This window comes from Barbus barbus, assembly GCF_936440315.1.
Source record: "Barbus barbus genome assembly, chromosome: 3".
Classification (NCBI taxonomy): Eukaryota; Metazoa; Chordata; class Actinopteri; order Cypriniformes; family Cyprinidae; genus Barbus; species Barbus barbus.
This window is the reverse complement of record NC_136731.1, coordinates 32,800,141-32,826,154: the sequence shown is the minus strand read 5'-3', so window position 1 is coordinate 32,826,154 and position 26,014 is coordinate 32,800,141. Positions and strand designations below refer to the sequence as shown.

At 36.1% G+C, this 26,014-nt stretch overlaps 3 protein-coding genes across 6 annotated transcripts; 2 read left to right on the top strand and 1 right to left on the bottom strand.

The window, feature by feature from the left end:
• The first annotated feature begins 1,138 nt into the window (after positions 1-1,138).
• Positions 1,139-8,123, top strand: pax10 (paired box 10). Of its 2 annotated transcripts, none has more exons than XM_079387833.1 (8): positions 1,139-1,251; positions 3,303-3,494; positions 3,969-4,136; positions 4,497-4,579; positions 4,709-4,865; positions 5,179-5,249; positions 6,382-6,526; positions 6,720-8,123. In XM_079387833.1, the coding sequence occupies exons 2-8, from the start codon at positions 3,389-3,391 to the stop codon at positions 6,818-6,820; spliced, it is 831 nt and encodes a 276-aa protein (XP_079243959.1). In that variant the 5' UTR covers positions 1,139-1,251; positions 3,303-3,388; the 3' UTR covers positions 6,821-8,123. The 2 variants fall into 2 exon arrangements, with proteins under 2 accessions (XP_079243959.1, XP_079243958.1); XM_079387832.1 differs by having other exon boundaries at positions 1,168-1,251; positions 3,329-3,494.
• A 1,893-nt stretch (positions 8,124-10,016) lies between these two features.
• Positions 10,017-19,674, top strand: LOC306851478 (uncharacterized protein). Of its 3 annotated transcripts, none has more exons than XM_079387742.1 (8): positions 10,017-10,343; positions 14,061-14,235; positions 16,904-17,168; positions 17,663-17,888; positions 18,458-18,574; positions 18,811-18,884; positions 19,037-19,294; positions 19,425-19,674. In XM_079387742.1, exons 1-8 carry the CDS (start codon positions 10,319-10,321, stop codon positions 19,464-19,466), a joined length of 1,182 nt encoding a protein of 393 aa, XP_079243868.1. In that variant the 5' UTR covers positions 10,017-10,318; the 3' UTR covers positions 19,467-19,674. The 3 variants fall into 3 exon arrangements, with proteins under 3 accessions (XP_079243868.1, XP_079243870.1, XP_079243869.1); XM_079387744.1 differs by having other exon boundaries at positions 10,025-10,200; XM_079387743.1 differs by lacking the exon at positions 10,017-10,343 and adding an exon at positions 11,301-11,650.
• Positions 19,577-25,324, bottom strand: LOC306851553 (tetraspanin-4-like). Its single transcript, XM_079387868.1, has 8 exons — positions 24,740-25,324; positions 23,824-23,893; positions 22,248-22,439; positions 21,215-21,289; positions 21,009-21,104; positions 20,818-20,931; positions 20,277-20,360; positions 19,577-20,183 (listed from the first exon to the last, which is right to left on the bottom strand). Exons 2-8 carry the CDS (start codon positions 23,890-23,892, stop codon positions 20,115-20,117), a joined length of 699 nt encoding a protein of 232 aa, XP_079243994.1. The 5' UTR covers position 23,893; positions 24,740-25,324; the 3' UTR covers positions 19,577-20,114.
• Between the last annotated feature and the right edge of the window lie 690 nt (positions 25,325-26,014).

The following is a 26,014-nucleotide window of genomic DNA, read 5'->3' as shown; positions in this document are numbered from 1 at the left end:
AAAAATAATTACTGGTGTGCATCTTGAGACAAAACAAAGGAACTGATTAACACTGATAAAGGCACTGTAAGTTCCTTTCAGCTGAAACAGCTCAGAATTATATTTTAGTCTAGGACTAGGCTTAAGCCTTGTCTGTGAAACCAGGGGAAAAATTATAGTTTGATACTTATGCTCACCAAGGTTGCATTTATTTGATTTAAAATACAGTAAAACAGCAATATTGTAAAAAACAACATGCTTTGACATCACAGGAATAAATGACTTATTAAATAACACTGAAATAGAAAAATAGACATTACAATTCAAAATAACTGTTTTCTATTTTAATATGTTTTAACATGTAATTTATTCCTGTGATGGCAAAGCTGAATTTTCAGCATCATTACTCCAGTTTTCAGTGTCACACGATCCTTCAGAAATCATTTTAACATGCTGATTTGCTGCTCAAGAAACATTTCTTTATATTATCAATGCTGATATTTTTGTAGAAACGGCAATACATTTTTAATCACTCTTTGACTCATGAAGTAGCTTGAAAATCTACATAACTGCGGTCAAACAGAACAAAGTTGTTAGTCGCGTGTCTGAGATACATTTGAATATTTTATGATAAATCAAAGGGTTAATGCTTCATTTATTTCATAGGAACACATTTGAATGAAGTTAACTTTGAAATGACTTTTGTGTTGATCACAGCAGTGCAGGGGGTTAAACTATCACTGACCGCTGGCCATCAGAGCAGGTGCATGATCTGAAGCTGTCTCACAGCTCTTAGGTTAGCCATTTTTGGAAGTGTTTATCTACAAAAAGCAAATTGGCATTGTGATACTTTAGAAATAGCTTTATGTCTCCTCTTTTTCAGTCTTTTTTTTTTTTTTTTTTGCCTCCACCTCTCTCTCTCTCACTTCATCACCCCTTTTCCTGGCATTAAGTCCAGTCCTGACACTGACACTGACTCTGTGTGTCATCCCTCTCTCTCTCTTTCCCTCTCTCCCTCATTGCTTCAAGGACCAGAGTGCCTGCAGATGCATTTCTCTGTAGCCCACTACCCCTCCCTCGCCTCCTCTCTTTCGCCCTGTCTAACTCTCTCCATCTTTCTCTCGCTTTCCTCTCCTCCCATGCTCTCTCTCTCTTGAACACAGTCTAACATTAACAAAGCAAGAGAACAGAGAGAAGGAGAGAGGGATGAACAGAAAGTGATAGAGACACTGAGCAAGTGTGGACCACTTTTACAATTCATTCATCTACCAGGTGAGTCTCCTACCTTCACAGCGACTGAGACATTAACAGATTCATGACTCTTTTATTGGAACAACAAAATAGATTTGGGAAAATTACTGGTTAATTGTGGAAAGGTTATGGAAGACTTGACCTTTGACATTTTCTGTTTTGTATAGGCTACAGCAATATGTTGTGTTACACCACCAAAGGCAACATTTAAATCATTTAAATGTGTTTGTATTTGTCTTTGCTTGAGAGTCATACAAAGTCATATTTAATTATTTGAACTAGTTAATTTCAATTCGTGCAAAACCTTTTCACATTTTTACATGTCTATATACATGTCAGCATTATTTTATTATTTATTTATTAATTTACTACTAAACTTTATAAATTAATTTGATATTTTATTATATACATATGTCAGCATGTATTGTATAAGTCTTTGTATATGGATTGTATCAATATTTAACTGTTCATTTCCAGAGCATATCTGAGCTCTAATAATATTTATTATTATTACATATATATTGTAATAATAATAATGTATATTAAATTTTATTCATTGTACATATACATATACACTAACAAATACAGCTGTAATTCAATTTGTTCTTGGACCCTAATCTGTTGTTCCGCTACATGCCACTTCTCTATATTTTGTTTCTCCTTCTGTTCTAGATCATTCTTTGCCTTTTAGAGCCATGGTTTACGCTCAAACCCAGTTGAGATATTATTATACAAGCACCTCTGGGTTATTTAAATGGCTAGATCTATAGTATTCATGAAGACGGCCTGCTTTGTATGCTAGTAGTCTTACATGTAGAACTATCAGTGGAACCAGTGATATTTTTGTCTAACTCTTCGACAGCATTTATTTATTTAGCTGAACAGTGCTCTATAAATTATGTGCAGGTGCTGGCTTTTTTGTGACTTAAATACACTTGCATTTTGGTTGGTGGCTTCATGCCTTCATTTTCGTTCTGAGTTTTGTTGTGTAGTCAGAGTCGAAAATGTGGATTGTGTGTCATCGTGTGCGGTGTATCTATAATTATCTCTTTGTTTTGTTGGAGTGTGTGTCTCTCTGTTGTGTAGCATGTGTGTGTCTGTGTGTATTGTTGTTAACATTAGTTGACAGTATTACTCTCTCCAGTCGTGCGTGTGTGTACGACAATGTCAGACTAGATGTTCTGTACTTCTTAATTACTCGCTGTGTGTGTGTCTGGGGGGGGGGTTAATGTATGTTTGTGTGTACGTGTGAATGATGCATAGAGAGAGACAGATAAAGAGTTTAAGATTCAATAGTAACATCAGCTCATTCATGCTAATTTGATCTAGTTTGAAGTGACAGTTTTAATTACTTGTTTGTATAAGTAATTATTTAAGCGTTAAGAAATTGCATTGTATCGTCTCAAGAAAAATGATTACATTTTAATAAATGCTGGATGTAGTTATTCCTTCAGAAATGTAACAGGGTGGATTTTTTTAAACATATAACCACTTTTAAATTTCTATGTTTTAAAGTCAAATGTATACTATAGGAAATCATGAAAACAGGGTTAACAAGATAGGCTATACATAAGATAAATGGATAACATTAAATGGACTTTAACTTATCATTGGAAAGTTAAGTTCTGAACGGACAATGATGCCATTACGACAAATTTATTATAATCTATAGAATAGTTCATTATTTAAAAAATGGATAAATATGATATTTTACTAAGATGCTAAAATGCTACTTTTTGTTTCTATATTTTTTGTTTTCCAAAAAAAGTTGCATAGTTGTTAATATGCTATAGCAAGGAGATGTTGGAAACAAAGACTCAAGGAAGGCCAAAAATGGATTATTATAGATTTTACAAAATGAATAAAGAAATGTTACCTGATGTGTTCACTGTTAAATGAAATTAATAAATTAAATTACATGATATTCTCAGTTCGAAATCATCAAAGCCATGGAAATGCAATGCTAAATCGGTGACACAACATAGGCCTAAAGAATTAAATAAAAGAGCCATTTACTGCACATAAATACTGTATTTATTGTATTTGATTTTTCCGATGACCTTTTTCCACAGTTTTACCTCTTCCATCCTTCATTCAGGGTTGGAGTGGTCTGGATGATAGAAGGAGAGGGTCACTGTTTTCTCACAGGTGATATTTGATGTATGACAATCTGACCATGCTGAACTTACAAAACAGCTCCAACTGGACTGGCCCAAACAACTGGTACCACCCGGTCGACACCATCACTCCTCAACACGGAACAGGTACGTGAGCGTTACTGAGTGATATCTTTATATATTAGTAAAGCACCTCTGTGTGTGAATGTACGCTGCTTGTGTGCTTGTGTTTGTGAAGTGAGCTTTTGGGTGAACCAGCAATTCTTATACTTGACTGAGCACAAACAGAGGGTGCCAACAGCTACACCATCAGCCACGCATGTACACCCACATACAAACACGGCAGTCTCTGGCCTTGACATCCTCTGTTTCATTACAGGAAGGCGGAACTAAAGCGAGCAGACATTAGACACAGAATTAGATGCCCATAATACAGTTGCTGCTTATTCACACGTACACAAATAAGGTCAAACTGTCAAACACAAGATGCTGCAGCGCACTAGAATTACACAGTCTTCAAAGAGACAGTTCTGTCTATATAATAACACACACATTTGCACACTGAAATGCAGCACTCTTACAAGACACTCTGAGGTTTAATGGGGGTTTTTTCTCTCTCAGATGGTTGCGTGGAAGATCTGAATGTGCAAATGGCCAGAGCAGGGGAAGGAGTGGTGCAGGGAGAGAGGGATGAGGTGGACGAGTCGCAGCTACACCTGCAGCTAAAGAGGAAGCTGCAGAGGAACCGCACCAGCTTCACCCAGGAGCAGATAGATGCCCTAGAGAAAGGTGTGACTCAAAGTGCTGGCTCGCACTGAGCTTTCCATGCTAAATAATCTCAGTCATAAAGAGGATGTATTTGTATGGGATTGTTTTTGCTTTTTGCGTTTGGGAAAGATGGATCTTTTTCATATTTTGCCACATTCCTTTTCTTATACTTTCATGTACATTATACATTTTGCATACTTTTTTTCTCATTCTCATGTTGTTTCAAATCTGTATAAAGTTTTTCTTCTGTGGAACACAAAAGAAGATATTTTGAAAAATGTCTGCGTTTTTTTGTTTTTGGTTAAACTATCCCTTCAAAAATAAAAATGTGCAATTCTGCTATTATTAAATATTTGGTCTTCTGTTAAATCTGTTTTCCAGAGTTTGAAAGAACTCATTACCCAGATGTCTTTGCTAGAGAGCGACTGGCTGCAAAGATTGATCTTCCAGAGGCCAGAATTCAGGTGATACTGGCTTTGTGAAATATTTGAATGATCCTCTTTGAGATTTTATGGTGTTCATGCTAAAGTGCCTTTAAACAATACATAAAGACACTGTTCATTATGCACTGACCCATATTGGGTGATTGACAGGTATGGTTCTCCAATCGGAGAGCTAAGTGGAGAAGGGAGGAAAAGCTGAGAAACCAGAGGAGATCAGGGGGCACCAGTTCCTGTTCTCAGACACATACTCCCCTGAGCACGTCCTTTACCTCCCCTGTTTATCACTCCCATCACAGCAACAGCTCAGGTACGTCTTTTTTATGACTTACTTCACACTATTAGAACAAATACAGCTTTGCTAAACAACTGATGGATAGATTTCTCCACTACTTTCTCTCCTATTTTCATGCACAATAAATTGGTGGTTGTTCATTTTGAACTGTTTGTTACTACTCTTTCTTCAAACTCCTAAAATCAAATATCAAAGTTCTGTATTGCCATGATTGTTAGATGCAGTATTAGCCTACCAAAGCATCCATAAACGCTAAAGCAGTGATAAGTAGTAGTAGTAGTAATTGTTGTTGTTACTGTAACTATCCTCTTGTGTTCTCTCATATAAGGCTCAATGCACAGTCGGAGTGATTCGTCTCTCTCAGGCTATAGCTCTCTGTCTGTCTTCTCCAGTATGCAGGTAAATCATGATGACCTTCCCTTGCAGTATACCATAGGATCTTGATATGCAAGATGTCTGACCAAATGGACATGTAATTCTACATCAGTACTGAATCATGTAGGCCTAGTACTCAGTCATTTTTGTTTTGACTTAAAATACTGACACCTAGTGGCGCGCAAAAGCAAAAGTTTGATGTTGCAAATGCCTACCGACATTCTTCAAAATAACTTCTTTTGTGTTCCACTTAAGAAAGTCACACAGGTTTTGAACGCCGCGAGAAGAAAAAATAATGACTACTAATGAAAATTAATTTTGGGGTGAACTAGTCAGGCACGAGCTAAAGACCGTTCGAATTTCGAATCCCCCGCTAAATTAACTCACTGAATTAGTAAATGCGTTTTTTTTTAAATAACATCAACAATAATAATAACAATAATACAAAACGATTTCTGGGTGCACGTTTAACTTATGCAGTTATCGGTTACACAAAACGGTGATATCTGTTTGGGGGAAAACTGTTTTAAAGCACAGTCAGCTACTGTATGTGAAATATAAACTATTTATTCTATGGAGGGCAATATTTGTGGTTAATGTCTTAATTAAAAAATGATGCCCTCTCAAAAATAACAGCATCAGCCTTTTTGTTTCTTTAAAGTATGCAAAACAAAGTTCTTTCTACAATAGTAAATAATGCAGACAAAAAAATCGAGTACACGCACCTATTACGTAACTGAAAGGTACAACCAGGAGTCCGCCTGACTTTCAAAATAATCTTAAATAGTTTAAAAGCGCCCTCTCGTGTTTCGTATGGAATACACACAGCCTGCTGTAGGTTCTAAAAATAATCACTCGCACGTACACAGCAGGTTTACAGTTCAACGGGTCCGATTTAGTCCATAAATTAAACCAGTATATTTTATCATATTTAATGACCTCATGCACTCTTTTAAATTGTCATAGCAACACACCCAGTGCCTGGTCTCTGATGGGACTGTGCAGATTGAGCTAAAACATCATAAAACACCAGAGTAAATTTATTAGGGATGTTTCTCACATAATAAGTTGTCAAATGATTTTATTACTTAATCTGTTGATAGCCTAAATTAAATGAGATTAATCTTTTATCTTTATTTAATCTTCTCTCCTCTAGTCTTTGCCCTCCCAGTCCACTCCAACTTATTCCTGCATGTTGCCCCCTTCTCCTTCTGCCCTCCCCCCTCTTTCCCGTAAATTTGACTCCTCGTCTTACACCTCTCCCCACCTCCCGCCCCCACCCACGGCCAGCGCAAACACAGGTGAGTGCCGTTTTGTAACATACTCCACCCTCACACCGCATATGAATACTCTAATCCACAGGCCAAAACACTGCATGAGCAAATAGTGTGTGGATGTGGTTTAGCCACGTTGTGGTTTCCTTTTGTGTTGCAAACAAGTCGTCAGAGGTGGCCACGAGTGAAGAACACACTGATAAGGCCTTGTTTCTTTCAGGATTCTTTCCCGGTGTTGCTGCAGCAGGGCAGACTGTAGCTCAAAGCGGCGATCAGGAGCTGGGACAAGGTCTGGGTCAGTACTGGACGAGACTGCAGTAAAAACAAACCTTATGATTATCAGACAAAACCAGCAGCTTCAATCAGCAACTTTGAGCAAATTATTTAACAAAACGTGTCAGGAAACCCTACTTATTTTGATTATGGACACATCAGCGAGGCAGTCTATGTAAGCCATAATCCTGTGAAAAAAGAAATGTGGACCTCACAAACCTTCCGCAAAGACGGAAGAGAAAATGGACTCCAGCCTTTTTGGTCTGCACAGTTATACAGGCCTACTCAGCACCATGCCAGACAATAGCACAAACTAGTCTGTTTAACATTCTCAGCTATTGGAGTTAAAACAGTGCATATCTAAGAAAAAATAGCTGAGGCCAACATCTTGCCTCATGTTGATGCAATGAAAATGTTTAATTGTTGTGCCACTTACAATCAATGTAATAAACTGCATGTGGGCAAAAATGAGGATGTTTTAAAACTGCTTGTGTAGTTGCCGTTCAAAAGTTTGGGGTTGGCAAGATATTTTAATGTTTCTTATGCTTGCCAAGGGTGCGTTTATTGATTAAAAATACAGTAAAAATAAATGCTGAAATATTTTTAGAAATTAAAATATGTATTAAATATGTATATTTTTTTTTAAGATCAGCATTTGTTTGAAATAAAAAATCTTTTGTAATGTTATAAATGTCTATACTGTCACTTTTGATCATTTTAATGTGTCCTTGCCGAATAAAAGTGTTATTGTTATTATTTAAATCTTACTAACCTCAAACTTTCGAACGGTAATGTAGATTGATGGGATTGAAAATGATAGATTTTGAGAAGTCTGTTATGAGCCTATCAGTCCATCATAATATTGCACTGACGCGGAGAAACCAATGACAATCAAGCTTACAGACAAAGCTAAGCAGTGACAATCAATCTAGTGCACAAAGTAGCTCAAAAGACTCAAAACTAAATATAAATCGCTGTAGCCAATGACAATCAAAATACAGTATTGCAAAAGGCTGCAAAGACAATCAAACATACCGACCACGTGTAATATACTGAAGTTAAGTTAATGATTTATTACTATACATTGTTAAATGGACATTACTGTGATTTGATTATTGATTTATTTCACCACTCTGTAACATTCATAGGTTTTTTCCTGTCAGATCCCATGAACTCACTGTAGACTTGTATGTTTGAATGTGTGTGAATATGAAAGAGAGAGACACAGCAATAGAGAGAGAGAGAGAGAGAGAGAGTGATATCGTTACTGTATTTATCATTAGAATTGTGAACATTTTAGTGTAAACCCTTTTGTGGAATTACTAAACATTGAAATAAAAATATTACATTGAAAAGAACAACATGCATTTGTGTTTGTCTTAAAAAGTATTTGTATTCCTTCTTGGTGCATATCCCAAAATATTCTTCTATGATTTTCTTTTCCCCCTCATCTTTATCTTTTTCTCTAGAGTAACTGTAACTTGATTCACTAGCGGCCGTTTGGGTTGTGTTTACTGAACAGTAGCATTTCCTGCCTGTGTGCTGGTGGATTTCCTGTTTTTGTTACTTACATTACCACACCCATTGAAAATAATGTTCTGACAAAGTTATTCTCACAGGGACTCAGTTCAGGAGTTATGAATAACTTTGATGTCAGAAGATATTTTCATCTCACATACCAGAACACAAATATAGAAAATATTGCCACGTGGTTATATATTTGAATATAATAAACAAGAATAGATTCAAATGAAACTTGGTTTAACAGAATTCGCTGTTTGTCCTTGGAATTTCTTATGGCACTCACAATGCCATTCCGGAAACTGGAACGGATACACTTAGAGGTCTGACTCTGCCCATATCTGAGATTTATCCTCAAAATTTCCGGTGCACTACACTTGATGAGTTTAATTAAGGCCGATGTTAACGAGCTGTGGAGACCGGGAGGGCAAAGCACGCAAATTTCTTAATTTGAGCAGAGGTCACTATAATAGTCACGTCTCTTCTATTCCCATAAGGCCTCAAGTCCCCAATCAGTGCATGTTTTATCTAGTCTGTGTGAACATGGGGTCTCCTCACTCAAACTCATCGCTCCATCTCTACCCCTCCCTCTATCTGTTCATCTCTTGCCCTCTGCACACAGTCTTGGCCTGTGGTTCTCAAGAGGATAAACACATCCTCTGTTTCTCATGCAAACTTTCCTGGAACAGCAGAATGTGACAGAGACCAATTTTGATTCATTTTACTATTGTTTAGATATTAAAAGGTCATTTCAGACTGAGTATAAGTTAAGCTCAGACAGCCTTTGTGGCATAATGTTAATAATAAATAAATACTACTTTTAAAAGCACTTACAAAGAAGGTGAATGCAAGTCAATCTGTAAATGTAAAAAACTCACTGTTTCAAAAGTATAGCCTCAGCACATAAACAATATGTTTAAACAATTTTATAGTGTGAAAAAGAGCTTGCTAACCATTTCTGTGCAACATTTTACAACATGAAATGTAATGCAGTGAACCATAAAACTCTCAATTTACTGTAAAAATTATGATTTAAACAACATACAGTTCGAAATTTAACAGAAAAATTAAGATAAATAAAATTACATTTATAACATAATATAATAAATATAAAAATAGTTATAAAATGACAAGCTTCACATTTCTGCTTTTAAATCTCCCTAAAATTGGCCCCATTTACTTCCATTAAGCATCTTACCCTAATGTTGATTTTTTAAAAGAAAAAAAAGGTCAAAATTATTTTTGTGTTAATCAGCATTATGCTATGCATGAACGCTGCTGATTCAGCTTAATTTATATTGAATCCGGAATATTCCTTCAGCAACTCACCTCATTTGACAGATCCTTTTCTAATCCAAAATGGCTAAAATATTGTTCATATGGCAGGTTGACTTGATAAACAAAAGTAAAGGTAGTCAGGTACAATTCTAGCACACAGGCTAGGTCACTGGGGTTCTTTTACAATATAGCCTAGAAAATACACAATAAGAACAATTCAGATACATTTTCCTTAATGAACATCTTTTTTTCAGAGAGGGGTAGCCATTTTGTACTCTGCACCACATTTAGAGTCCACCAAACTCTGTGTGTGTGTGTGTCTGTGTCTGTCTCTCTGAGAGTTCTTTGCTGGTTTCCTGTCACAGAGGAAGTGCCTCACCCAGTTGTGTTGCTCCCTATTGGCTCACGGTCAGGAGAACAGTGATTTCGGGCTGATAGGGTGGCCGAGCGAGGGATAGATAGAGGGAGTGCAGAGCGAAGAGAGGGACAAGCAGTCAAGACAGGTCAGAGGGTAGGCAGGAAGAAGAGAGTGCACAGCTAAATAAAGACAGTCAAGATGAAGAGAGCAAGTGAAGGAGGGTGCAGACACGAGAGCATATCAACTCTTCTAAAGAGGAAATAACTCTGAGGTAAGACATCAGAGAGCAGATGAAGCTTCAGAGAAGAAAAAGATAGTTGCACGGACAGATATGAATTTACAAGTATAAAGAAAAAGCTTGAGAGTTTGTCAACTTTGGATGATAAAGAATGTTGCTGCTGAGAGGCTTTTGTGGTAACTACAGATTTTATTTTAATTTGTGTTCCTGCAATTTCTTAATGATGAACAACATTGTGAACTTTTAAAATGATGTAGACTTTCAACGGTACTTAACCAAGAATATTTGCAAACTGATATATTCCTTAATCGCTCATTACTTTCTCAGAAATCTGAATTTCCTCTTGCTCTTTTTTGGTCTTGTCAGATTGAATTGTTCTCAGCATACTTTTGTATTTTTTGCTAATGACTGACCTTTTCTATCAATGCTCATCCAAACTTTCTCAACAGTTGATTTCATAGCATGTTACTATGTCTCTGTTTCTCTGACCGTCCATCTCTGTCTCTCCCAATCCTTGTACCAGTGTCTGATTTAGAGATGACGCTGGACGGGGTTTGGGGGGGGCTGAGGGAGGACAAATACTCCCCAACTTTCCTGTCATCAATTCCAACAGTAAAGTAGCCTACCAGTCACCAAATAACTCTCTTTTCTCAGTGCCTGAGAAATATGTTGGTTTTTGTCTGAAAATAAACCCTATTTGGTGAAACACATAACTGTGTGCTTTTGTTTTTCAGTTGTTTCAGTTTATTTTTAATTTTTTACTAAGATTGGTTTGTTTTTTGGATTTATTTTACTTTAGAGTGCATTCAATTCGTCAAAACAGAAATTTGTCTTTAACACCAGCATACAAGACAGACAGAAGTGAACAGTAAATAAACATGTATTCTACCCTATATGTAGGTAAACATTATAAATAAGCATATGTAGGCTATATGTTGCAAAGTAGCATCAAAAATAGGAGTAAAATAGCTCTACTCAAAATTGTATGGACAATTATAGCCAATGCAACAAATGATTTATTGTATGAAAGTTTGTTACTGTACCATTTTAACATACTGAAAGCTTGAAACCTGTCCGTTGGGAAAATGGCTTCGTCCTACGCTGCTCCTCAGTGACATGCGCAGTCGGTCATTCCGTGGGACGGACAAGTTGACGCGGTACAGTAGTGAAACCGGTAGGGAAGGTGAAGACACTGTCGGTATCGACAGTGGAGTATCTATAACATCGATATGAATCACCGCTTCAGATCTGATTTGATTCGCCGTGAGATCTGACCTACATCTTAACTCTCCAATAATATCAGACACAAGTGACTCCTAACTCGTCTGAAGTTTGACTCAGTTCGCGTACTGTGTCTGTTTTGTTGGCTACCCTTGTTTTAATAATAGGCTATTGGCTTTGTGGATGCGTTTGGTTGCGTTCAGTTTTAAGACGTCGCGACTCCGCTGACTCCTTCGGACGTCCAGGTGACATTATATACCAGGTATGAACTTTTGTAAGACAGATATTTTCTGGTGATGTTTGACTTCATCCAAAACAGTCTGTTCAGTTATATCCTGACTATCCTCATTATATTTATGACTGAATATTTTCTTGAATTCAGGTGTAAATGGTAGCATGATACAGTGTGTCATAAAAAGAGAATCACGAATTGTTCATAGGCTTATATGTTAAGAGTGTGGCAGAATTAATGTAAACAACCTTATAAACATGTTTTTCCCTTTTTGTATCATAGTAAATTTTGTATTCAGTGCTACCAACTTGATATTTCACTGACACAGAAACAGCCCACATCTTTAATGAACTTTGTAGGTGTCTATTTTGTTTGTCAACCTAGTAGTCTATAGTAAAGTTACCTACTGACAAACTAGACATCTACAGAGTTAGTTACTTATCTAGGGTTTAAGTTTTTAGGCCACTGCAATACAGCCTTGGTGTGCAACTGAGAGCATAAGGGTTGTGTCCCTACATGTGCTCAGCGTGTAAAGACAAAAGCAGGGAACCACAGTCACCTGATGACACCGAGAAACACTGAAATGTTTGACTTTCTATGCTTGTTTCAATTGACTGGTAAAATAAAAGGATATTGTTTTCACTTGTCATTAACAAATAAAATGCTATTCTAGCCTGGTCAGGAATGTGTCAGTCTGACAGTTTTGTAATAAGGAAAATTCCTCTTCTGAACTAGAGTACGTAGAGTACGACTGTATTGTGAGTGATAAACATGCCACTATAGCAGAAGCTGGGTGATGACGTTTTCTCGCTTCTGCTGTGAAATCCACACTTGCATGTCTTGAAGCTGAAAACTGGTTAGAATTTACTTTGTGTTTAAATATTTTTAGCCTTTTTTGGTATTGGGTAAACGTATTAGTCTTTAGACTGCCTCTTATTTTACATTTCAGTACAATTATATATTTAGGGTATATATTTAGGGTATATATGGCTATATATTTAGCCTAATAATTCAAGTAATCACATAATATAGTATTTCATCATTCCACACATAAAGTCCAAAGTAGCATTGTAGTTTAATATATTAAATAAAGCTCATTTTATACCATACTATGTGTGCCATTAAAATTGTCAGAGTCTAGCCTCATGCAAGTGGGGTAAGGAGGGAAAGATGAGCAGGTCAAGTAACAAAAACATGAAAACATGTCAAGTGTTTTGAGTTGCGAAACTGGTCTGCTAAAGAGAAAAACAAATGCTTACCCACAGTGGAAGTTCTGATGAGTTGTAATAACCTGTAAAGTAGAGAAGCGAGTTATAAGCAAAATGCTCACAGTGAATGAGAAGAATTATTGGAATGATAATATGTTTTACAAGAACTGTCATTGCTATTCTGATGACAATTGTCTGATATTAGGCATATATCACACACACATAAATACACTGATATGTACTAATATATATATATATATATATATATATTACTATAAAGACATGAAATCTTATGAATTTAGACATGAATTTATAAGTTTTCTTATAAATTAAACAAAATTAAGAACAAATATCTGTCAGTGGGCTATGAAAACTTGTCTTCTCTTTCAATTAATTCGATTTTTCTGAGCCCATTGGCAGATATTTGTACTTTTTAAATCATAAACTCACTTCATTTTGGTCAGTTTCTTGGTCATTTTTCTTTCCCAGTGTATCTTGATTTATGAATCTTTGAAGTCTTGCTAATACATAATAATACATTTTCGCTCCATCTATTTACATTTATAGAACATATTAAATAAAATCTTGATAAATTCCAAGTTTAATCTAGTAATCAGGCATCATGTCTGCCAAATGGGGTGCATCTGTCCGTGATTTATTCCTTTTATTTTGCATTATGCAATCGAATCGAAAACTATTATTACTTGTCTTCAGTGATCATTTTTAACGTTAATGCATTTCCATCAAAAGTGATCAAAATCCCTACTTGGAGGGCACTGTATATAGATAGAAGTTGTTGTCATGTTTGAAATGTTTGTAAAAGGCTATAAATGACGTAGATATAATGACTGAGGTAAACAGACAGGAACTTCCAGCTCTCATTCCGTGAAATAGCTCATAAGTATTTGTGTGTAGTTGTACTTTCACTTCATTCATGTACCCACTATGAACTGAAGTACTGTTGAGGTAACTCACTTCTCTTTCGATTTGATGAGTTATTGATGGGTTGTATTTTAATGCACAATCCCTCACTACACATTACACATACAAAGTGTACATTTGACCTCCAATTAATCTTTTGTCTTGACAGAGAGTTGAGGCTCTGGTTTAGTTTTTTACTTGTGGAAATTTGGTCAGCAGAACATTGGAATTCTTGAGTGGTGTTTTGTATTGTTGCATGATATGAAAGTGCCCTCGCATTTTAAAGAGTTTTAGTTCTCTCTCTGTCTCAGCGATGGCAGGCGTAGTGGTCAGGCCTGCTTCCCCCTCACCCTCCAGCTCCCTCCTGGAGATCAAAGCGGAGACGCGGTTGGTGCTGAAGTCTTTCCTGCGTCACTCTCTCTCGATTCCTCCTGGGGAGCGCCCTGGAAGGATAGGAGGAGAATACAACGACCCAAACAAATACAGGTGACACAAATCATTCAAACTGATTCAGAATTAAACACTGTAATGACATAAAATAAAACAACTCATTTTGTAAGTATCACTGAACATCACAGACATAAACAAGGCAAACTTTATTATTATAATATTATAATAATTTTTCTGACCTGTCTCTGAAGTGTATTTTTTTTGGACTCTTTAATTCCTTTTTGGCTTTGAAATGACAATATATTTCATTTGATTTTCACCTATTTTCATCTGTCAGTCATTATAATTATTTGAATATATAAACTGTTGCTAACCTCACTACTGTGACAGTTTTTCAAGGATTCTTCCTACTAACTTAATTTATTCAGTAGTCCAGGGAAAGTCATCTAATCTTGGACCAAAGCAATTCTGTTATCCTTAAATATATAAACAAAAATGAAAAATCTGTCATCAATTATTCACCCTCAAGTTGTTCTAAACGTGTATGAGGTTTTTTTTTTGGCCTACTGAACACAAAAGAAGATATTTTGAAGAATGCTGGTAACCAAAAAGTTGCTGGTCCTCATTTACTTCTATGAAAAAATGTATGTATGAAAAATACTTTGGAAGTTCTGTCCTGGAATTGTCTTCCTCTCTCTGTAATAGGAAGGGTGAATGCTATTAAGATGAGTGTTCTCCCTAAATTGTTGTATTTATTCCAGTGCCTTCCTATATTTATTCCTAAATCCTTTTTTATGGTTTTGCAGCGTAATGTCTTATCCTTTATATGGAATAATAAGTCTAAACGAATTAGTCAAAATCACCGTATGAAACCAAAATTCTTGGGGGGCCTGGCTTTTGTCAAATTTTCAAACATATTATTGGTCAGCAAATATAAGAAATATGCTATTTTGGGTGCAACATGACTTGCAAGTTCAGAAATTCCAGTGGGTACTAATGGAAGCTTTCTCTTGCCACCCAGGACCTTTAACATAATTTCTACGTACATCCATCCCCTCCAAACACACTACTTTACCCTCAAAAATCTTGATGTTAAACATTCATTGAGAATTTGGTCTCAGTTCCGGCTATCATTAGGCCTTAAGGACCCTAGTCTCACAGCTCCCATTTTCTGCAGTATGTGACCCTGGACCACAAAACCAGTCATAAGTGTAACTTTTTTGAAATTGAGATTTGATTAAATACGCTTTCCATTGATGTATGGTTTGTTAGGATTGGACAATATTTGGCAGAGATGCAACTATTTGAAAATCTGGAATCTGAGGGTGCAAAAAAATCAAAATATTGAGAAAATCGCCTTTAAATTTGTCCAAATGAAGTTCTAAGCGATGCATATTACTAATCAAAAATGAAGTTTTGTATATATTTACGGTAGGAAATTCACTAAATATCTTCATGGAACATGATCTTTACTTAATATCCTAATGATTTTTGGCATAAAAGAAAAATAGATCATTTTGACTCATACAATGTATTTTTGGCTATTGCTACAAATATACCCGTGACTTAAGACTGGTTTTGTGGTCCAGGGTCACATATATCTTTTCTGCCTTCTTTACTGGATGGGGCCTTTAACATTTGGAGAGACCTTGGTTTAATTACAGTTCGTCAGTTATATATAAACAACACTTTTGCTTCCTTTACTCAACTTCAAGAGAAATTTAATTTATCCACTTTTTTCAGATACGTAACTTTATTCATAAGCAGTTTCCAAGCTTCCCCTTGCTCATGTCTCAAAATATTCTTGAGGACATATTAGAGCACTACAAATCCATGAATGTGGCAATTTTTAAGATCTATACTATAATTAACACAAAACAGTCCCCCTTAATGGGTCCATTAAGGAAGCTTTGGGAGGAGGAACTAAACCTGGTATTTGAGGATTATGTCTGGGACTTGATTCTTGACCAAATACATTCGTCATCAATTACTGCTCGGCACACTCTCATTCAATTTAAGGTAGTGCATAGAACTCAATGGTCCAGAACTAAACTCAATAAAATATTCCCTGATTTTGATCCAACATGCCGTCGTTATTCAAGTGAACCAGCCACCTTACTGTATTCATTTTGGTTGTGTCCTAAATTGTTTGACTTTTGGGGGACAGTGTTTAGGTGTTATTCAATCTTTTTTTTCTTTACCAATAGACCCTAACTCTAATGGCAGTGTTTGGGGTTTTACCAGACACTATCAAATTAACTACTCTGCAGGGTGATAGTGTAGCTTTTGCAGCTTTATTGGCCAGACGACTGATTCTAATGAATTGGGAGTCTGCAGTTCCACCTGCTTATCGCCAATGGGTTTTGGATTTGCTACATGCACTTAAAATGGAAAAGATCAGGTTTATAATGGAACAGAAATTCTTTTTTTTTTAGAGTTTGGAATCCTTTTTTGGACTACTATGGAGTAAAACATGTCTTAATGTTACTCCTATCCCAACAATTACTAAGTTTGCCCAGTGTGTATTAGCATGCCTACTTGTCATTTTTCTTCTATTTGTGGTATTCTATTGTTTTTTTTCTTCTTTTTTTTGTGTGAACAAGTATTTCTGCCAATTTTGCCATTATTATCGATGTTCCCCACCCCAGTGATGACACCTTGTTTTGTATATTTTCAAAATAAGTTTAATAAAGAAAAAAAAAAAAGTTTAATATTTTTTTGTTAACATGAAAATGAAAAGAATGATACATCTTTCTCTTTTTAGTGCCTTAAGAAAAGACAAAATGAAGAAAGATGCAAATGGATGGGACTCCTTGGATGAGGAGATCAGCGCCGCAGAGGAAAAGAAACATGGAATCAAAAATTTAATAAAAAGAAGACTGAAAACTCGTTCAACTATGATCCGCCGTGCTAAGAAAGACGGCAGTTCTGACCCAACTCCAAACAACACCCTGGAGAAGCAGAATCAGCCGGGCCAGTCTAACAAGCCGTCAACAAATGGAACACACAGTTTACCCAGAAAAACAGAGGTAAAATCACAAACCTAAGGCCTTTTTTATAATGCAAAGCAACAGTGTTGTTGTTTTTTTTTTTCTCAAATAATATGTAATTTGCTCATTTTATGTAGCTTCAGAAAAACTTGCATTGCAAATGAATTTGATAATCAAAACTTCAAAAGTGCATTTTTAAAATGACTGGTAGGCTCAAACACTTTCAACTCTACACTTCAACTTGTGCTCATGCTGGTAGTGTGTAACCTCTTAATATGGACACCAAAATAAACATGCAGTGCCTACACATGTGGTGTGAAACAAGCAAACACTGTTGACTATATCTGTAGAGGCCAAAACTGGCTTTTGTTTTATCTGGTGCATGAACTTCAAAGCTAATTAAAAACCTTTATGGGTTCAGCGTTAAAAATTTACTGGCCAGCCTAAATGCATTCATCTATAACTTCCTTCTTTCAGTATGTGCATTAACATTGCTCATCAGAACTACTTGTTAATGAGACATTTTCTTTTAGGAAGAGATATTCACACCATCCTCTGCATCTGAAGAGGAAGGTGACAGAAAATCAGGGGAAAAAAATAAGAAAAAGAAGAAAAAATTGAAAATATCTGACATACTCAAAAAAGTGTCATTCAAAAAAGAAGAGCCTCGTCCTCAGCGCCCAGACTTTCTATCTTTAGAAAAGCCTGCTACAGGTGCTAGAGGTGTTTCACAACCTGAGGATCATACTGTTTCACCATGTAAGTTTCAGATGTAAAATAATTTCTTTAACTCGTTTTATGGATATATGTAGAAGTTGAGACACAGGAGGCACTGAAATCTCTTATGCTCATCAAGGCTGCATTTATTTGATTCAAAATACAGTAAAAACAGCAATATTGTGAAATGTTATTAGAGTGTATTCATACTGTATAATTCTATATTCATACTGTATATATACTGTATAAAGTAATTGTTTTCTGTTTGAATATATTTTAAAAAGTAATTCCTGTGATTGCAAAGCAGAAATTTCAAGTCTTCAGTGTCACATGATCCTTCAGAAAGCATTTTAATATGCCGATTTGCTGCTCAAGGCACATTTCTTAATACTATCAATGAAAAACTGTTGTTTTTGTCACGATACTTTGCTAAATAGAGATTTCAAGAGAACAGCATTTATTGAAAATCTAAATATTTTGTAACATTTTAAAAAGCCTTTACTGTCACTTTCTATCCGTTTATTGTATTCTTGCTAAATGAAATCTGAAAAAAAAAACTTTAGCATGTGTATGGACTCTTATGTGATATGATGTGATATGTTTTATCTCAGCTCATCCACCTGAGTTTTATGACGATGTGGCAGAAACTCTGGACAGAATCGCACAGAAACACAGTGTGAAAAAGAAATCCCCTGTTAAACCAGAGCCTGTGCCAAGCACACTCAAAGGTACATGTAAAACCATAAACCAGACTTGTTTATGACCTGTTGGTTTAATGTATGCAGTAGAGGCATTGTCAGTATCAAAGCAAGAGCAGTTGAGTGCTAAACAGACCTGTTGTCTTAGGTAGAGAAATTCATGTTCGGTCCTTTAACAATAGCTTATTGTTATAATGTGTTGATGGTTGATGTTTATTGACTTGTATTGTTTGGGTATTATCTTACACTTCTTATTTTCATCGTAGACAATGACAAAGAGGTTGTGGTTCAACAACTAGTTCAGATACTGACTTCAGAGGGGGATGCCATAAACGAGAAGGTAGTGAAGTTTTGCCAGTCTTTCTGGGATATAGAGTCATCTTGGCTTCTTATCATAAAGATTTTTTGACATAAGCAGTGTTTTGACTGTTCGTGGTTATTTTTAGTTGTTTACTTTGTGTTTATTATTGTTTATCTTTGTTGATGTTGTAGATAAATGCCAACCCCTTCCTGCGGTCCACCCTCACACGGCTCTCCTACCCATCCTTTGCCAAACTCCTTGACATGTACGCCAGTCAGAATGAGGAACCCCCCGCTCCGCCACCAGTCAGCCCTACACTGCGGCGTCTCGCCATCACCATGGACGTGTCTCGACGAGTGGTCACAGCCACTGGAGTTCAGCGTCTGACAGGGTATGCTGAACGCTACATGGAGAGCTTTGCACCATGGGTGAGGAGTCACGGAGGATGGGTGAGTAGTCTACTTTTAGCATTTTCCTCGTCTTTTTAGGATATTCTGTGTTTTGCATTTGTTACTTTCCTCCAGAAGAGGGCAGAGTTGTAAAGTAAACTGTTTTTTTTGTGTGTGTTTTCATTCACAGGGGAACATTGCACAATTGGATGATGTTCTTGAGTGTGATTGACCTCAGTGGTTGACTTCTGTTCATTATGAACTCTGGATCATGTAGCATGACCTCTGTGAGGAAAGGAAGAAGAAGACCCAGCCAATTGGGCAACTGACACTACTTGATTATATGGTTTCTCTGCTGATGTATTTATTTTTTTTGTAATTTGGATGTTTTTAAAAAAAATTATGTGACTTTTATACCAAAATACATGATTTCAATCATCTACTGTTGTATTGCATCCTTATTTAGTTGTAATGACCTTAACAGACATTAATATAGTACAGACAATCGGTTTAGTATAACAAATCATCTGATTTCCATTTAAAAGAAATTAACTTTTGATCACAAGTTCATCGCAAGCAGTTATAAGGGTATTTAACAAAGAGTGCAATAATACTAGGATTTACTTTTCCACCTACTGTATACATTCACTTTATATTCATTTATCATCTCTTTCTAAGCACAAATGAATTATTTAGGCATTTACCTGGTAAATTCATTTAACTGAAATTCATCTGAGCCTCCTCCTAAGTGCAATGGCATAATTTATGTGCACATGCATATCACATCCAGTATTTCTAATAGGAAAGTCCGTTTAAACATTTATTACATGATCAGAATTACGATTTAAAGAGCCCCTGGCACAATGGGGCAAAGGTAGGGTCAGTCCATGTATTTTTCTGCACGTAGGATTTGGCAGTACATCAGCATGGAGAACACCAAAGCAAGAATCTGGAGGAAGAAAATGCAGTCGCATTATATCTGAGTACATGCAGTGCTTATATAATAATCAAACTATATGAGAAAAATGAGTTTTTAAAGTACCTGAACGATTCCAATGCAAACCCCAAGCCCAAGCACTGAGGTGATGTTAGTCAGCAGCCAGTCTTTGGCCTTCTCATAGCACGGCTAAAACACATTTAATAAAACATAATCAGGTTCAGTCAGCTCTTCGTTATGACAAAATAAATTCTGACATGACAATCAGGGTATCTTATCACCCTAAAACAGTTTATTTTGCAGTAATGATTGGATGGAAGTACATTATCTTTGGTTATAGCATGGCTACCAAAAAATAAATAAATGTACATGAAAGTTAATTATTTATGATTTTATTCCTGAATTTTCAGCAGCCGTTACTTCAGTCTTGAGTGTAACACGATCCTTCAGAAATCATTCCAATATGCTCATTTGGTATGAATCAAGTATTTCAAAGAGTCATAAAACAAAGAGCATTACTAGATGTAAGAAGGGTTTGTTCTGGCTTTCATTTTACGTTAAGCATATGGTTGCAATTACCAATAGTTGGTGGGATTTGGGAATGTGTGGAACTTAGCTGACCCTGTGACACCAGAAATTATCTGACCTCTTCCCAGAGATGGCAACCTTCAGTATTATCTCTGCAGCAGGAGTCAGGAGGTTTGCCATTGGACATTTCATTGTGCCAGTCAGTGTGGTTGCTCACGCCACAGCACTTGAACTGAAGGAAACAGAATCCATGATTCACGCTGAAAAATATCAGCCTTCATATTTGTGACTGTTATAAATTCAACTCACAATTCTCTGCATGTTGTCCCAGGATTTTTTTAGCCCTTCATTTTTTAAATAGTCTTTCATTCCCTCTTTTAGGTCATCCTTGGCTTTCTTGTCCAACTAAATGGACAAAACAGAGAAAGAAGCGGATAAACAGGAAGTTGAAGGCAAAGTGTTTTCCTGAAAGGAAAGGCTGAAATATTTGCAAGGCTCAGACGTTAGTCCCTCACCTCTTCATGATACACACTCAAAACCAAAATCAGTGCCAGTTCTGTCAGGACTAGAAACAAGAGGATCACAAAAAACTGAAAGAACCAGAAAGAACTATTAGACTACATGAATGACAGCATTATATATTTAAAAACATAGACATGGCGTATTCTGACAGTATGCCCATTTAGAAATAAAGCCCTACTCTGTCCCTCACCTCTTCATGATATACACTCAAAACTGGCGTTACTTTTTTGACAAAGAAACTCATTTAAATGTAAATTAAAAAGTAATTAAAAAGCATTACTTTACTAGTTACTTGAAAAAAGTAATATTATTACGTAACTCGCATTACTTGTAATGCGTTACCCCCAACACTGCTTATCAAATACATTAGTCCAAAGTATCTGTTCTGTGCTATAGACACCAGTTTCATAGTTCTGTACTCAATAGCTGCCTTTCATTTGTTTTTATTTGTGTGTCCTCTAAGGAGAAACACCAGAGATAAAGATGATACTTGAATGAACATATTTATATTCAAAATAAATAAACAGATCGACATGAAATTTTAAATATTTAACTACAATAGTCAACATTTGAAGTGGATCAAAAAAGTTCCTCAAAGTTGTCCTAAGACAAGAACGCATTTTGGTTTTGATCCACTTCAAATGTTGACTACTATATGCACATTGTATATCACATAACCATACTACAGGTTTGTGGTCGGTAAGATTTTTAATGGCTTTTGAAAGAAGTCTTTTATGCTCAGGAAGGCTGCATTAACTGATCAAAAATACAGTAAAAACAATAAAATTCTACAATATTATCACAATCGAAAATAGCATTATCTATTTCTATATATTTTAAAATGTAATTTATTCCTGTGATGGCAAAGCTGATTTTTATTTCTTAACTCCAGTCTTCAGTGTCACATGATCCTTCAGAAATCAGAAACATCTGAGATGAAGATGATACTTGAATGAACATTTTCCTCTGGGCAGTTTTGCACAAATCTGTTGTTTACTGATGTCAGTAAGGATCCAGGTATCTTACTGTCATCAATAGGCACTTCTGCTCTTTCAGAGCACCAAGGCATCCAAGGAACCCTGTTATCATGGTGACGCCTCCAGCAACAAGCAGTAGGTTGGCCGCGGAGAGTGAAGGGAAGGACAGTGGTAGAGATGAAAACTCTGACTGTGTGAAGGCGAGCCACACCCCAACACCAAATAAACCACATCCTCCCAACTGCACAAACAAGCACAGGTAAAGACAAATAATGGTGCCATCATCATGCACAGAGAAGTCACTTCCCATCAGTGTAAAACGGTTTGGGTTGTTCTGAGGGACAGTTGTAGTGGGCCTGCATGGCCTTCATAGACTTTAATTGACTAGTAGGCTACTTAATGTCCTTGGACCTTGCATATTTTATACATGTTTAACAGTTAAGGTTGGAATACACTACATGACTTTATAATTCTGAACATATTTTAAAACACTACGTATATATACTTTTTATATTTTTTAGAAAAAATTGGACCTCAGCATTATACACTAAAGGGGTGAGCATCACACCTTACCAGACTTTCAGGTCATTACAAACACAATAAACTTAAGCAGAAACATGTGCCTTGTTGCCAGGAGACGAATGACAAATGGAACAATATGAATTCTAAAACTGATTATAGTCTTAAGATAAACACGTGATTTCTGTGAAAACTGTCAACTCTAACGATCCAAAATCTGCAGAATGGCTATGACTTTCGTCCAATGTAAATCAGCGTTCCCTGGCTGTTTTCTGTAAACGTTACACCAGTAGGTGGTGACGTTTTTTAAGTGAGTCAATGAATCGATTCCCCAGAGTGAATGATTAAATAATTCAATCCACAGCACTCATTCGGGAAAGCCACTACTGTAGTGTTGTTCAGAGACGCTAACAGTTGATACTCTTTGGACTTTGTTGGGAATTGTAGATGGAGCAACAAAGCACGTGTGTAAGTATTTGTGAAAGTATTAAAGGGATAGTTCACCCAAAAATGAAAATTCTGCTCAAAGCATGTGTGCGTTCCTCTGCTTGTAAACAAGACGCAGCGCATACATTGAGGGACTCTCGTGAATGGCAGCAGACTGACCCGAAAGAGAAGAAATGGTTGATTAAAGTTGGTATTTTATTTTCTTTGCACACAAAAAGTAGAGAGAGCTCTCGGATTTCATCAGTAATATCTTAATTATGTTCCAAAGATGAAAGAAGGTCTTATGGGTTTGGAACGACATGAGAGTGAGTAATTAATGACAGAATTTTCATTTTGGGGTGAACTAGCCCTTTAACTTTTTGTTTACTGAACTGGGGCTGTATTACTGAAACTTCCTATCTCAATTCTTGATTTAAGATGGAAAAGTTATGTTTCCTAAGTGAAATTACCATGAACAGAATATCAAAGTTAGGATATTTCTCTAATAGAACCCTTTGTTTAAAAGGAATAACACAACCTTGTGTGTTTGCATAGGCTCATCATTAAGGACAGTGGTTTGAGTTCAAGAAACTCTTACGGGTTCGATCAGTGGTGATGTTCTACTATGGTCCCACAATCTGCCAAACTGATATTCGACAGAAGAGAAAAGCAGAACTAACCCAGAAGATGAGGTTGAAAATAAACATGAGGTACTTCACACAGCAGAGGCAACCTCGTGACACAGACATTCTGCATGAAAGAAGAAAGACAGGAATAGAGTCACCAAATTACGATAAACGTATTGTGTGTGCTTTTAACGTGTGTTAACTTTCACACTCTCCTGAACTGTAGCATGGAGAGGAAGTGCTGTTTCCAGACAGGAAGAAACCACCCTTGTGTTGTACTGCTGATAGCATTAAAACTATTATGATCCATGTCTGAAACATGTACTCATATGGGGCCTCTCTTATGAATTTTGTGGACTTTTAATAATATGTTCCTCTTCATTTTCCATGAGCGAAAGGCAACAATCATGTTGGTGGTTATTTTGCCCTTTTTGTTCAACAAAATGCGGTTCACATGTGACCACAGAGTATATTATAGGCCAAAATGTAAACATATAAGCCTCCTCAAAGTTAGGCAGCACATGGATTTATGACCTGATTTCAGTGGTATGTCAGTAATGGTTCTGGAAATTGGCACCATATGTATTTGTGAATTAAAATGTGTTCTTTATGAGAGCACAGAAACCTAATCCTACATTTAGTTTTCTTGTCATTAGAAATCCTTAAAAAAAAGAGGAAAATTAGCTTGAGGCGTAACCCACAATTGTTTTCTTTCTTTTTTTTCAGACCATTTTTTTTTATCAGTTCTACAAGTCCATAAAATATATTTTTTTCTGATCTAAATATCAAACACAAAATATCCGCTAAGTAAATATCTGGGTTCCATAAACACATGATATTGAATAAAATTTGTCATTGTTTTCTATAGTACATTTCAGCACTGATCAGGTGGTTCATAAACAGTACACAAATCCTTATTTTTAATATTGCAAAATGTATAGTAATTATGAAGTAAAGATCGTCACTTTACCTTGATTTAGATGGAGACAGAGAAAATGACTGACAGGCAATTGAAGAGTTTCTATGAGTTGAGATTTCACTTTGTCCTGAATCCAAAGCTTCCTGTATTGTCTTTTTGTTTCGTACTGATGAAGTTCATGTGATCTTGCCTTATTTATTCATAGATCAAAATTATTCTCATTTCAGATGTGATTCCTCAGTTCTTCTGGTTGTTAATGACTCTTCATAAGGTGCAAAAAAAACAAAAAAAAACATAAAGGCTGATGAACTTGAAATATTGGTCTCGCAGTTTTGTGGGATTCAGAATTCTTCATAAGCTTTTCTTTCTTTGTTGTTTAATTCCATCAGACTTCTATAATTTCTCTCCCAGATTTCTCTTGAAGTTCTGAAATATATTTTCTTTTTTAGGTAACAAACAACGTCAAAGTATTTGTTTGCGTGTTCCGTCAACCCTAATTACTAATGTCTGGTTCTCCCTGGCTTTCTATCTTTTCTATCAGCTATTTTCATCCCTCTCTTGTTCCAAATAACTTCCAGATGTAGTTCTCAGCCCTCCCCTCTCACTCTTTCCCCATCTCCTCCTCCTCCTGGTCTCCAGAGAATCCATTCTTTTCCAAGACCCTCCTCTCCTGAATCTTTCTCCCTCCCCATTTCTCTAGGTTTTGTCCAAACAATCCTGATGGATGTGGCCAGCAGGCGCACATTTGAGGCTTTGCAGTTCTCTGTGTGTCTTTCTGTCTGTTTAGACTGTAGATATTTAATCTATTAAACACAATACTAACCCTTTGTAGAACCAAGAGAAACACTTTTTTGTTTTTAACATTTGTAGTTGAATTTATTAATGTGATTTAAGGGGAGTAGAGGACTTATTTATATTCATATATAATTCTATTAACACACACATTTGTTTCGTTGAATTCTGGGGACTTTTCATAGACTTCTATTACTTTTATACCGACCAAACATTTTTTTTTATCCCCTAAACCTACCCCTTACAGAAAACCTGTTGGCATTGTTACACTTTCAGATAAACATAATTTACTATTTATAATATTTTTTCCCCTCGTTGGTAGAAATAACATAAACAATGTAGCATTAACAAGTACACGCGCACGCACGCACACACACACGCAATGAATTTGCTGATTTTTTTTCATTAAAAATGTTAATTTCATGTAAATCAATTTAACAATTTAACTTAATCACAGCCAATTTACCCTTTTCCCCATTTACATATGAGTGAAATTTGCAGTAAGAATATTTGCAAATCTTGAATATGAGCTCC